At 44.2% G+C, this 13106-nt stretch overlaps 1 protein-coding gene across 2 annotated transcripts in view; it reads right to left on the bottom strand.

Annotated features, from left to right (window-relative positions):
• Positions 1–13106, bottom strand: part of dync1h1 (dynein, cytoplasmic 1, heavy chain 1) — an 85356-nt gene that overhangs the window by 50 nt on the left and 72200 nt on the right. For both annotated transcript variants that reach the window (XM_079386340.1, XM_079386341.1), the window contains exons 61-79: positions 12829–13082; positions 12516–12650; positions 11861–11955; positions 11451–11625; positions 11293–11368; positions 11057–11217; positions 10874–10985; positions 10652–10712; positions 10447–10570; positions 10258–10371; positions 9484–9654; positions 9189–9406; positions 8383–8486; positions 6645–6853; positions 4103–4256; positions 3884–4026; positions 2758–2926; positions 2551–2675; positions 1–1070 (exon numbers count right to left, since the gene is read on the bottom strand). The exon at positions 1–1070 is cut by the window's left edge and continues 50 nt beyond it. In XM_079386340.1, coding sequence (XP_079242466.1) covers positions 942–1070; positions 2551–2675; positions 2758–2926; positions 3884–4026; positions 4103–4256; positions 6645–6853; positions 8383–8486; positions 9189–9406; positions 9484–9654; positions 10258–10371; positions 10447–10570; positions 10652–10712; positions 10874–10985; positions 11057–11217; positions 11293–11368; positions 11451–11625; positions 11861–11955; positions 12516–12650; positions 12829–13082 — 2729 coding nt within the window. In that variant the 3' untranslated portion in view covers positions 1–941. The remainder of the gene's footprint in view (positions 1071–2550; positions 2676–2757; positions 2927–3883; positions 4027–4102; positions 4257–6644; positions 6854–8382; positions 8487–9188; positions 9407–9483; positions 9655–10257; positions 10372–10446; positions 10571–10651; positions 10713–10873; positions 10986–11056; positions 11218–11292; positions 11369–11450; positions 11626–11860; positions 11956–12515; positions 12651–12828; positions 13083–13106) is intronic.

The following is a 13106-nucleotide window of genomic DNA, read 5'->3' as shown; positions in this document are numbered from 1 at the left end:
GAAGAACATTTGATGAACATCTATTCCATGATGTTAATGTTTGCAGACCATTATGTTTATGTACTGTTTTTCATCTGAATGCTTGTTTCATCAGCGTTATGATCCGGTCTGAAGAGGCAAAATTGAAAGTTCAGTTTCAGTTCTTCCTTTAATTGCACACAGCTCGTCACGTCTGTTCATCACCGGATGAACAGCAGAGCTTCAGCTGAACCTGAAATCACTCCGATCATCCTCACACACTGATCCTGACCCTGCAGCACAGAAGCAGTCATCAGTAACACAGGTATATTAGTAGCAATAGCCAACAATACATTGTATGGATCAAAATTATACATTTCTCTTTTATGCCAAAAATCATTAGGATATTAAGATCATGTTCCATGAAGATATTTAGTAAATTTCCTACCGTAAATATATCAAAACTTCATTTCTGATTAGTAATATGCATTGCTAAGAACTTCATTTGAACAACTTTAAAGGAGATTTTCTCAATATTTAGATTTTTTTGCTCCCTCAGATTCCAGATTTTCTAATAGTTGTATCTCAGACAAATATTGTCCTATCATAACAAACCATACATCAATGGAAAGATTATTTACTCAGATGATGTAGAAATCTGAATTTCCTGACCCTTATGACTGGTTTTGTGCTCCAGGGTCATATTGGACACATAAAACACACTGTAGGAAGGTTTCATCTAAATGAGCTTTATTAGAAGCCATCAATCATGCAAAACTTGAACCAACTTCCATTTTTCCATCTAAAACACAATCCCCATCTGTTCCGTTAAAACATGTGCCTCAGAAAGCCGAACACAATCCATCTTCAAACGTGCTTCTGGCTCTCGAACCCCTTCCCAGTTAAACACATGACATGCAGAGCTATGATTCGCTACACGAACAGGAAGGAGTAGTAAAGGTTAGGGACTGCTTCAGCAGCATCTACTCGGTGCAGAGGATGGCGACGCCGCGCTCGTAGAAGTGATGCGGGTCTTCCTTGGTGGCGATGTCCAAGTCGACGGTGAAGATGAGATCGGTGCGTGTGAAGTTCAGATAGACGGGCAGCGTGACCTGCAGCAAACAGACACACACCAGCAATCAGGCTCTACTTCACCGAGGAACAATGCAAGTGATGCTCTAATTGCTTATGCTATCTGGTTTCATTTCAATTATCTTTAAATATCAAAAAAATTAAATCAGGGTTGATTATTTTAGTGGTAAAAAATGATACCCTAAGGATTTATCAGAAATGAGTATCGAGTCGCCTCAAGTGCACACGACTAGATTCTTGGGAGTTTTTATTGATGAGACTAGACGAGATGATCACGAGCAGAACAATACATAACTCTACTGGATCAGGGCTAGGCATCTCGCTACTAGAGCGTCTTCTTCAGCTTTATTAGTTTAATTCAGCCATATCTTTCATTTCATAATAAAGACTGGTCAAGTGCTTCTACTACTCTTCAAAAAATGTTTATCCTTCAGAAGCGTTTAGTTAAGATTGCAACCCGATCAAACACTTCATCTGCTGCTTTATTTCATAAACTTATTACCATTTCTGATTTTCATATTTATTGTGTATAAAATATATTCATTAGTGAGGGTAACATTCCAGAGCAATTTAGAATATATTTTACTGTTATTTAACTCAATTAAGTATTCATCTTGTTAAATTTCTCACTTCTAGAGGTCAATACTTGATAAGATTCATCATAACTGTTCAAAAATGTTCCTCTTCAATAAGTCATAAAAGATGAAGGATCAGTTTAATGTGGTTTTGTAATAGTGTGTATATATATATTCTTTTTTTAATTCATGTATTTTATGTACAATATTGGTATGTTTTTGGAGTATAGTTTTTGTGTTTGTTTTTTGGCATGTTGTGATTAATTTGTAGTTATTAATATTTATAAATAGCTGACCCTGCAGCACAAAAGCAGTCATCAGTAGCACAGGTATATTTGTAGCAATAGCCAACAATACATTGTATGGATCAAAATTATACATTTCTCTTTTATGACAAAAATCATTAGGATATTAAGATCATGTTCCATGAAGATATTTAGTAAATTTCCTACCATAAATATATCAAAACTTCATTTTTGATTAGTAATATGCATTGCTAAGAACTTCATTTGAACAACTTTAAAGGAGATTTTCTCAATATTTAGATTTTTTTGCTTCCTCAGATTCCAGATTTTCTAATAGTTGTATCTCAGACAAATATTGTCCTATCATAACAAACCATACATCAATGGAGAGATTATTTATTCAGCGTTTGATGTATTAATCTCAATTTTGGAAAATTGACCCTTATGACTGGTTTTGTGGTCCAGGGTCACATTTGTTGTTGTAATTTAGCGCTCTTAACTTCCTGAGTTGTTGATTTTGTTCTCTTTATGGTTTAGGTGGAGGCTCTAAATAAGCCCTTTGGGTTTTCAGTGTCTTTCTGCACAGTAAAGGGATTGCACTTCTGTTTTGTTTTTACTGTATTTATGTTATTCTTGTGTGAAATAAACTAAAGGAGAGCAGCAGGTGCGAGCGGACGGACCATGTTTCTCTTCTCGGCGCTGCTCTGCTTCATCCAGTGCAGCTGCGTCAGCGGCAGTTCTGTGGAGATGCTGTTGGACAGCGAGAGCTTGTTGTTGGTGCAGGTGGCCCCCTGCAGCTTCAGACCTGCAGAGACAGACAGAACGCGCTCAGACTCCAGCAGACACGGACACGCTCATCATCTCTCTCTCTCGGGCCGCTCGCTCACCTCTGATGCCAAAGCTGCAGGCGTCCAGCGCTGCTCCCTGTGCAGACGTCACGTTCACCTCCAGATACAGCTCCTCCAGAGACCAGCTGTTGACCTGAGCCACATACTGCCGTGTGGCCGTGATGTAGGCCTCCGGCACGAACAGACCGCCCAGGTTCACATGGATGTTCTGCAGGAGAACAACACTTAGAAAGCTGAAGAGGAAGCCCGAGTCTCCTGAGTTTAAGCTGCTCTAGTCGAGTCAGCTTTATTTCTATAGCGCTTTATACAATCCAGATAGAGTCCTAGCAGATTCGCTGTGATAACCAGGGAAATAATGATGGAAACTCAACTGTTTTAGTTCAGATTCTGCTGTAAAGCAGCTCTAAAAGACAACAGTGTCATTATTCAGATCAAGTCAGTTCAGTTCAGAGAGGGCTGCATGATAAATCACGCTTCTTTTGATTTATTAGGCATAATTGTCTGTGATATTTCCCTGCTGCCGACTATTAATCCTGAAAACAGGATTAATTTAATTTTAATTTGGCATTTGCATCATCTTGGATGGAACTGGATGAATTATTCAGTTAGAGACACTTAATATTTGGCAACATTATCGAATGCATTATTGGAAGTGAACTGAACAGAGCTGATGATGAGGCCACTGCTTTTTCCAGAGCTGCTTCATAGATGAATCAACCTCTTTCCAGAATTGATGGACTTTACACTGAACTGAATCAACAATTAACCGATTTCATCTGCATGACGACTGTATACTACTGTTTAGAGCTGTTTTACAGCTGTTTGCGTCACCGAATCACCATTTTCTTGCTTGTCTCTGTAAAGCTGCTTTGAAGCAATCTGTATTGTACTGTAAGCGTTACAGAAACTAATGTGACATTGGTAACAAGCTTTCCTGGTTGCCAGTTGAGTTTAAATCCCCCAATCAGAGCTTTCCTTTTGAATCAAAACATTTCCAGTGATTTACTTCATCTTCCCAACCTGACAACCCTTTCTCAAGCACTGTTTCTGTTACAGAAAAAGCACCGATCATCTTCGAACCCTGACATGCAGTCAAACAATGCAGAGTCAGTTTGCTGTGGCTGAAGCGTGTGAGCTGCTGTTCTCTGGATCTGTGTCACTGCACCTTGAGCTCTTTAGCGCCGCCGCTGGCCGCTCCCTGCGAGATCTGCTGCAGCTGCTTGATGCGATCGCTGAAGTCTGCCACCCACTGGATGACGGTCAGGGCCGCTGGGACGGTGTAGCGGCACCAGCTGCGGGGCAGGATACCTGCGGAGACACCACCGCGTGTCAGTGACCCAGCACACACACATCTGAAGGGTCAGAGGTCACTCCGCGGACTCACCTTTGACGAGGTCGTTGATGAGTGAGCGCAGGTCGTTGGTCTGCTTCTTCTTGCCCTCGCACACCTGCACCACATCGGTCAGATCCTGACGCACATCCTGCAGCATCCGCGAGCCCATCTTCACCTCGCGCTCGAAGAACCGGAACAGAGGATCCTGGGAAGAGAAGACGCTTGCATGAGCCGTCAAAGACCAAACGCTGAGCGCTCAATCTGTGTTTATGACGGCCACAATCTGAACTACCATCAAGGTAGTGACTGTTAAATCATCACAACCCTCTACAGACACCTTGGCAACTGAATCCCCATTGGCTAGTACATGTTTTAGTTTTCTCGCAGACTCAGTGGTGTGCACAGCTTGGGGCGGGGGGTGCTTGAGCTGCTTTTGAAGAAGTTAGTTTGATCATGCAACAGCGCACATCCTATCAGCTGCAGTTGTGGCGCTGCCGTATCAATGTAGGCTACTGTACAACGCCACACATTCACATCAGTGCTAACTCGGCGGTAGAGTCACTCTCACGGGACACTGCACTTATTCACAATCACACAACTACATTATCTGCATCTGCTTTAAAGCCTTACTGGTTAAACGTTTCATTCACGTGCTGGTCTGACGTGCGCCGTTTCTGAGCAAAAAACTAAGAAGCCCATCAAACAGCACCTGATTACTGAACTAAGTTATGTTTCGTGCTAATACGGTCCAAACACACAAGGGTTATGTATAAACCCAGTTGGTTATGTCTAAAATGAAAGTAAACAGCTGAGAGAAACGGATGCGTGTCTGTGTATTAGATGGGAGCAGCTCTTAAAGGGACAGAACTAAACATGCTGTCGACTGTCATTAAAGGGATAGTTCTCCCTAAAATGTAATTTCTGTCATTATTTATTCACTCACATGTTTCCCAAACCTGTATTAATTTCTGTCTTGTGCTGGTAACCAAACAGTAGCTGGAGCACACGGACTTTAACAGCAGGAGGAAACACACTAGGGACCAACAACTACTGGGTTTTCCACCTTCTTTAAAATAGCATTTATGTTTAGCAGGAGGAGGAAACTCATTCAGGTTTAAAACAACTTGAGTAAATAAAGGTTATAAGAATAAAACACAAACCTATTTTAATTTTTGGGTGAATTATTCCTTTATGTTAATAAAACACCAAACAAAGAGAACAATCACTCATTACTCTTGAAGAGAAACTTTAATACAGTTGCTTTAATAGGAATCAGTCTATATAGCGTTTTATTTTTATATTTGTTCATTCATTTCTTGAATGCTCTGCTACATACACTTATTGTAACCTACCTGAAAATAAAACACTATTTTATTTGTATATTGTGTGTATTTGTAATCTGCATCTTTGCTCTCATTTTTTAATAAAGATAAAATAAATGACAATGATTTTTCTCTTCACCCACTTTGGCCTAAATATCTGCCATACTTTTTATATTTTGTTACCTTGAAAGGCTTTGTCTTTATAATAGGAAAGTAATAGGAAATGAGTTTTGCTGCACTGCTCAAACAACTTGCAAAATAGAAAAACCAACATGACAAAGAATCCTGATAAAATCGTGATATTTCTAAAAAAGATCATGATATTTTTGCCATATCACCCACCCCTAGCCAAGGACCAAACCTATACACCCCCCGTGTCTGTAGAATGGGGGGGGGGCACCTAACAATAATACTGATAAGATAATGAGATAAGGTAGTAATAATAATAATAATAATAATAATAATAATAATACGAATTCTAGTCAGAACAATATAAAACACACTAAGGATTAATTGGATTCATGAATGTTCAGGTTGTGTGTGTCAGCTCGAACTGATGCACTGAACTCTAAACAGGGACAGTGAGCTCCAGCCAATGAGATTGCCATTTGCGCATGAGCTCCGCCCACGACCGGAGAACCCGGCAGTTCTTAAAAGCTGAAGAATTCCAAAGGAACTCCGTTATTTTGACAGGAAAATACAACAGAGATTATCGTTCACATGTAGCGCGTCAATTCTGCATGTTATGGAAGACTCTCTCTCTCTCTCTCTGTGTGTGTGTGTGTGTGAGAGATAAAGCAACGGCGAGTCGTGCGCTTCACACTAGAGTTTACGGTTCGTCAAATACAGGTGCGCTGCATCCATTCAGATGAACTGAAGAATATCACAGATCGCCTGACTGAGAGTGAAGCTCTGAAGCGCTCAGTGTTCGGTGAGTGAAAATATATCTGTGCTAAACTTAAACTGAGCCTCCAACTCACACACTGGCGAGTAAAATCTGAGCATTCGTAGCCAGTGGCTAATATTACACATTTAGTCACCCAGAGTGAAGATTTAGTCGCATATGCGAGTGATTTACTGGCAGTGTAGAGGGTTGCATGATTATTCACATGACATAAAAACTACGTTCTCTCCTCATTTTCTATACAAAGCCTTCAGCATTATGCAATATTCAAAACAGTAACAATGTTTCTCAAATGAACTGATCCGATGTAAACCTTGAGCGCAACACGAGTCACTCTGGATGAAAGTGAATGAGGCTTGGGTCGTACCTTGATGTTCTCCACGGTGCGTTTGAGCTGGCTGACCGACTCCGGGATCAGCTGCAGCCAGTTGCGTGCCGTGGTGTGAAGCGTCCTCATCCAGGCTGGCTGCGCGTCAGACGAGGACGTGCTGCGCTGCTTCTTCTCCGTCTCGTACGCCAGATCGTCCTCATCCTCCAACATCTGCATTTTCAGCAGCTTCCCCATCATGTCAATGCCTGAGCGGGAGGAAGGAGCGGCCGCGGGAGCAGGAAGTGAGGTACGGGAGGGAGACGCCCACAGGAAGTGAAGGAGGGAGATCAAATTAACAGTGTTCAGGCTCGGTGTTAATAAGGAGGTTCAAGTGCTAAAACCCTGACGAGGAATTACTGGAAGACTTGCCACGGTCTGATGCCGCTAACACTCTCGCGAATCAGGAAAATAATATGAACGAAGAGGAATAGAACAGATTTAAATTATGTGCAGTCACCTAATGAAGAGTTTTGTTCGAAGTGCTGTTTGAATTTCAGTGGTCAACAATTCAATTTGCGTTTCATTTATAGTTCAATTAAAGCTGCAAGCAGCATTGAAAGGGCCCTTGCACCCGGCTCCCGGTGGCTTCAGGAAAACAACGAATGGTGGGCAATATGCATTTAAAGTGGTAAATATAGACGGAATGTGTCCAAGTCATTTATATGTGCCAAACTGTCCACTGCCAGCTGGTGGCGCTATGACTATAAATGAATATTGGCCTTTAGATGTGTTCAGGACAGGACTCTTATCAAACGTGAAGTTTGGGGCAGATCGGATATTGTGTGGCTGAGTTACAGCAACTTCCTGTTTGATGGCAAAACGTTAAAATTTGTCAGGCCGCCAGGGACACGCCCTTTGACGAAAACTCAAGATCTTCCCAATTTAGCGTCGCAAAGGCCTTTACATTACACAAACCAAATGTGAAGCGGATCCGATTAAAACTGTAGGAGGAGTTTGTTAAAGTATGAGGCCTGAAAATGGCAAAAACTGCACAAAAATCATAGGAAATTCAAAATAGCTGACTTCCTGTTGGGTTTCGGATGTTATACCAGGGGACGTTTTTGTAGGTATTGGTGTGTTACATGTGTGTCCCGAGTTTCCTACATGTACGTGAAACGTAGCGGGAGGGGCACTTCGTTAAAATTTTATAGGAGGTGCTAGAGTCATTTTGCCATGCACAATTCTGAAACCCATATCAGATGTACATTTTCACCAGTTCTGATGCGTGTGCAAAGTTTCGTGAGTTTTTGAGCATGTTTAGGCCCTCAAAAATGCGATTCGTTTCGGAGAAGAGAACTGAGCAATTCCAATAGGATCCTCGCACTGCGGTGCTTAAGCCCTAAATATCCAAAAAAAAGTGAAAGCGGGGCACCGTGGCAAGTCCAGTGTCTGTTGTTGACGAGGGTATCGCTGAGGATGACATGCATTTGAGCAGGAATGAACTGAACTGAGGAGGAGAAAACAGCATCAAGACAAAGAGCCGGTGACATGACGGCAGTGAAATACAGCTACTGGAGGCTGAGGAGACAGAAGACACCCGCTCCGCTGCGTACAGCGCTAACGACTCTAGCATACGCAGCCGAGGAGGTGTGCTCTGATGATGAAGAACCACAAGATGAAAGCTGTGGAAACTGACAGAATGACCTCAAGACAGACAGACAGAGAGATGGAGACGAGAAGAGTCAGAGTTCAGGAGTAAACACAGTCTTTAAGTCAGTCCCACAGACGCTCGTACCCTGAGTAGTGAGCAGGACCTTCTCAGCGTTACTCGGCAGACCCAGCCAGGACGGAGTCTGAGTGTCCGGCAGCATCTCCACCCAGTGAATGAACTCCTCACGCCTGCGTCACAGCAAACACAGTCACACTCAGATATACAGCGCTTTATACAGCACAGATCGCTTCAGCGTCACAGAAACAAACAGGAACATAACAGTGCTAATGGTTCAAAATTCATCAATTATGAATCAAACAGGACTCTGCGTTCACTGGGGTTATAAAGATGCCTCACATTTGCAGTTATATGGACTTTTGCAGTCAAAATAATCGGTAATCAGCATTGTTTACATTCAGGAGAAAGAGCGCTCATGCTGAAATAAACAATGCTGATTATGTTCTGGGGAAAGCACGCATATGCGTCGTGGTACTCTCCAAAACGGCAGAAGACAGTAACTCGAGGGAGAAGAATTGTTGAATAAATTGTTAGTTTTTTTTTTCTTTGCACACAAAAAGTATTCTCTTAGCTTTGCAAAATTGAAGGTGAGCCTCTGATGTCACACGGACGGTTTTATCGATGTTCTTACTATGTTTCTGGGTCTGGGAACATTTCAGATGTGTTGCTGTCTATGGAGGAACAGAGAGCTCTTCACTTGTGTTCTGAAGATGAACGAAGGTCTTACGGGTTTGGAATGACATGATGGTGAGTTCTCATTTTGGGGTGAACCATCCCTTTCATTTCTCTCGTTTTAAACTTTTTTATTTTACCATTCTCTGTAAAGCAGAACACGACACAAAGGTAATGAAACAGAACGGGTTTGCGCTGACCGTATGCCGTCGGGCATCTTGATGTCCTTGTGTCCGTCCACTTTAAGCGCCAGCTTGAACTCGCTGTCGAAGCTGCTGGTGGTGAAGAGACGCTCTAGGAAGGTGTTGAGGAGCCGCTGGTCGAACTCGTTGTCGATGCGGCCTCCGTAGATGGACTGGGCCATTAGTGTCCTCAGCGCCGCCCACGGGATCTTATCCGGAGAGATGTTCTGCCGGCCCTGCGGAGAACGACAGACGCTCAGATCTCACACACAGATAGAGAAGAACAGGGCAGAGGACCGGGCCGTATAGTCACCTTCGCCGTATCGTCCAGCCAGGTGTCCACCGTGTCGCAGGCAGAGCGCAGATCCGACTCTCCGAACTCGTACTTCTTGGACCAGCCCAGCGGAGCGTAGCGCAGGCGCTCCTGGATGACGGCGTGGAACCAGGCCAGGAGGAAGTACAGGCGAGCTCGTTCGTTAGGAGACTGAGAGAAGAGAGACAGTGTGAGCAATGAATAAATCACACCAAACACCAGCGAACGACTGCAAGAAAGCCCATGTCAGATTAATCTGGAGATGGAGAATTAACGGTGAAGAGGAAACACTGACAGTAGATAGGAATTATACCACTGTGTGAGACCTGGGCTGGCAAAATGAGTCACAATGAACATTTTAAAAAATGAGCTATTTTTATTTTTACATTGTCCTTTAAAAGTCCTTCAAAACACACAGCTACACCCATCTGAGGTCGATAGTTAGCAAAGTCAGTTCTGAGAAAAATCGAGTTAAAGTTTTCTGAAGGTTCCAAAGCAGAATCACCAAGCAATCTTTTCCTCCAATTCTTTTCTTAATCATTAACCTACAAATAAAGATAATTATAGATGTTTAATAACTATCAGGAGCACTGGGATCGCTAGAAAGGCTGAAAAATAATGGTCCTTATGATGATTTCCTATCACAAATATCACACAAATCAAGTAAATGTGACTCAGATTCGATGCACCAGAGATTCAGTGTTGCAGGAATCGGTACCGTGATCACGATACAGACGCTACTGGTTCACTTCTAGCGGTTAGCATGCCGCTCACCTTACACATGCGCGCCACAGGAATACTGCTAAACGTGCGCAGCATATTGGCCTTCATACCGGGAGGAGGCTCGAACACAAAGATGCGTCCGGCCCGCAGCAGGTTCACAGGGACCTGAGGGAGACACGGTCAACTGTCAGACAACGCATTATGATAACACAACAGTGAGCACAGGAAGTGATGCGCGACCTTGGGGTTGATCTCCATGGTGAGGAAGAGCCGGAAGCTGGCATGCGGCTGCATGGAGTGAAGCTTCTTCTCCAGCTGCATCAGCCAACCGGGAGCCAGATGAACGTTCTCCAGCATCACCCACCTGACACACAAACACACGTCAGATCACATGACCAGCAGACCTGACCAATCAGGAGTGTGAAGGGTCAGCTGGTCTCCTCACCTGCCGGACTTCACCGCCGTGTTGATGTCTCGGTCAGCCTTATTGAAGCCTTCAGCAGAACCTGAAGATGGACCGCACACAGGGTCAGTGAATAAATGGGAAACTGATTTCAAAAAGTAACTCTGATACTTCACCATACATGTAAAAGTAATGTATTACTTTACTAGTAACTTGAAAAAGTAATCCCTCAACACTGGCTGTACATGTGCTGAAGGTTCTTACCGATGGAAATGGAGGTGATGTGTTTGTTCTGCTCTGCTGCGAGATCCCGCACCAATCCGCTGGCATCATATCCAGGCACGGAGCACATCAGCACCGGTATCCCCGGCTTCACCTGCACACAAGAGCACTAATGAAGCAGCCGCACCATCGCAGCATCAGCACACCACAGACACGCGTCCCTACCTCACTGTCCACGACATTGGCCAGGTCCAGCGGCTGTTCGATGATGGCCATGAAGTTCTCTCCCATGACTTTAGACACAAAGATGTGTGACATGGCCAGCAGACGGTCGGGTCTGAACGCCTGGATCAGCAGCAGCTGGTGGACGGCCTGACCGATCAGAGCTGAGGACACACAAACACGTCACTCCTGCAGCCTCTCACAGGAAGCTGCGTGTGAAATGTATGCATTGTACTCACTGGACGTCTTCTCTTCGGTCCACAGGTAAGGCACTGACAGCTCCGGCGAGTTGCTCTCGATCCACATGAAGAATTGCTGGAGGACAGAAAGGCATTGCACATTCAGACGCTCTGCGGTGAAGAACAGACATACAGGACGGACAGGCAGAGACGCTCACCTCGTCGGCCTGCACTTTGGACACCAGGTCTTTAAACGCAGGCAGGCGGCTGAGGCGCACCATGCCCTCGGATTGCTCGCTGCTCAATCCCTTGACTTTCGGCACGGTCATCCCGCTCAGCACGATCTCTTTCCCACGCAGGAAGTGCTGGAACTCTGCATCAAATGACGGCTCGCTGTGAAACACGAGGAGAAACATCTGAGCTGCACATCCTCAAACAAACACAGCTCTGATCGTGAGCAAGACCGTCTCTCAGCCAGAGTTAAAGCTCTAAAGGACAGAAATCAGCTTCTGCTCTTTCAATAAAAGAGTTTAAAAAAGAAAGAAAGAGAATTCTGAATTCGAGTGGAGATGAACTCCCTTATAAATGAAAAGAGAAATCTGAACATTTAGTTTCTTGATGTTTGTACCTGGTCAAGCCCTTCAGGTTGATTCGGCTGAGCAGCACGGCAAACGTGATGTGATCCTGATGCAGCATTCCTCGAGCGACTCTGTTAAACGCCACCTGAACAGAAGAACCACCACACCTCACTAAATGTTTCCTGAATAAAGGCCCTTCAAAACAAAGGCGATGCAAAAAAATGCAGTAGCAGCACATTTATCTCCCTTATCAAGTTATTTTTAAATGGTTCTGATTGTACACGGACTTCTAATACAGTTTTCTGTTTCTTTCCCAAACGTCTGTTCTGGGAGTATGTGTGCTCGGTGAGCAGGTCCAAAACTTGCTTTACAGCAGCAACACTAATTATTCCACTGTTAGGGGGCTCCAAAGCCACAAAAATACACAAAACTCCATACAGCTGCTTTAACTAGACTGTGGTTAATTGTCAAATGCGTTTAAATTCAGCAGCAAAAACACTAGTAAATCGAGTCAGATGGACTGTATCTGCGTCATTTAATGATTGCAGGTTTGCATTAAATTAGTTGTTTATTTCCCTGCGTGCTTTTATTAACTGAACAGGAAAAATGAATCTGTTTTTGGGCGAGAGACGAGAATCTGTCTCAGTCTGGACTCTTCCTCTGTGCGGAGCATGTGTGTTTGGTGTGAGGGCCTTCAGTGCTCACCTGGAACAGGTCTTTGGTGATGAGAGACAGGCGCTGCGTGTGGTCGCTCACGCTCTTCAGGTTGGAGTTCTCATATAACACAGTGTGATAGATGTCCAGGAAGAACTGCAGCGAGTACTGATACAGGAAGTGCATCTGTGAAAGAGACAGACCCAGCATGAGCTAGAGTTCTCTCACACACACACACACACACACACACAGACACACAGACACACACACACACAGACACACACAGACACACACAGACACACACACACACAGACACACACAGACACACACACACAGACACACACACACACAGACACACACAGACCTGGTTCAGAGCCTCCATGGTGAAGTAGATGCTGCTGCAGGCCGAGGACAGAGACAGATATTGCTGAGACACCGTCTCCACTTCCTGCATGATGATGTCTGTTTCCTCCACTTTCCTGGTCACCTCCGCCGCCTCCTTCTTCAGGTTCTCCAGGGTGGTGATGATGGTGTCGTCGTCCAGGATGCGACCCTTGACCTCGTTCAGGGCCTGCAGCAGTGATTTTTCCAGCTGACGCAGACGCAGCTGGAACTCACCTGCGCAGATTCAACAGAACCACA

The sequence above is a fragment of the Barbus barbus genome, assembly GCF_936440315.1.
Source record: "Barbus barbus genome assembly, chromosome: 30".
NCBI lineage: Eukaryota > Metazoa > Chordata > Actinopteri > Cypriniformes > Cyprinidae > Barbus > Barbus barbus.
The sequence above is the reverse complement of the archived record's forward strand: the minus strand, read 5'-3'. Positions and strand labels throughout refer to the sequence as shown.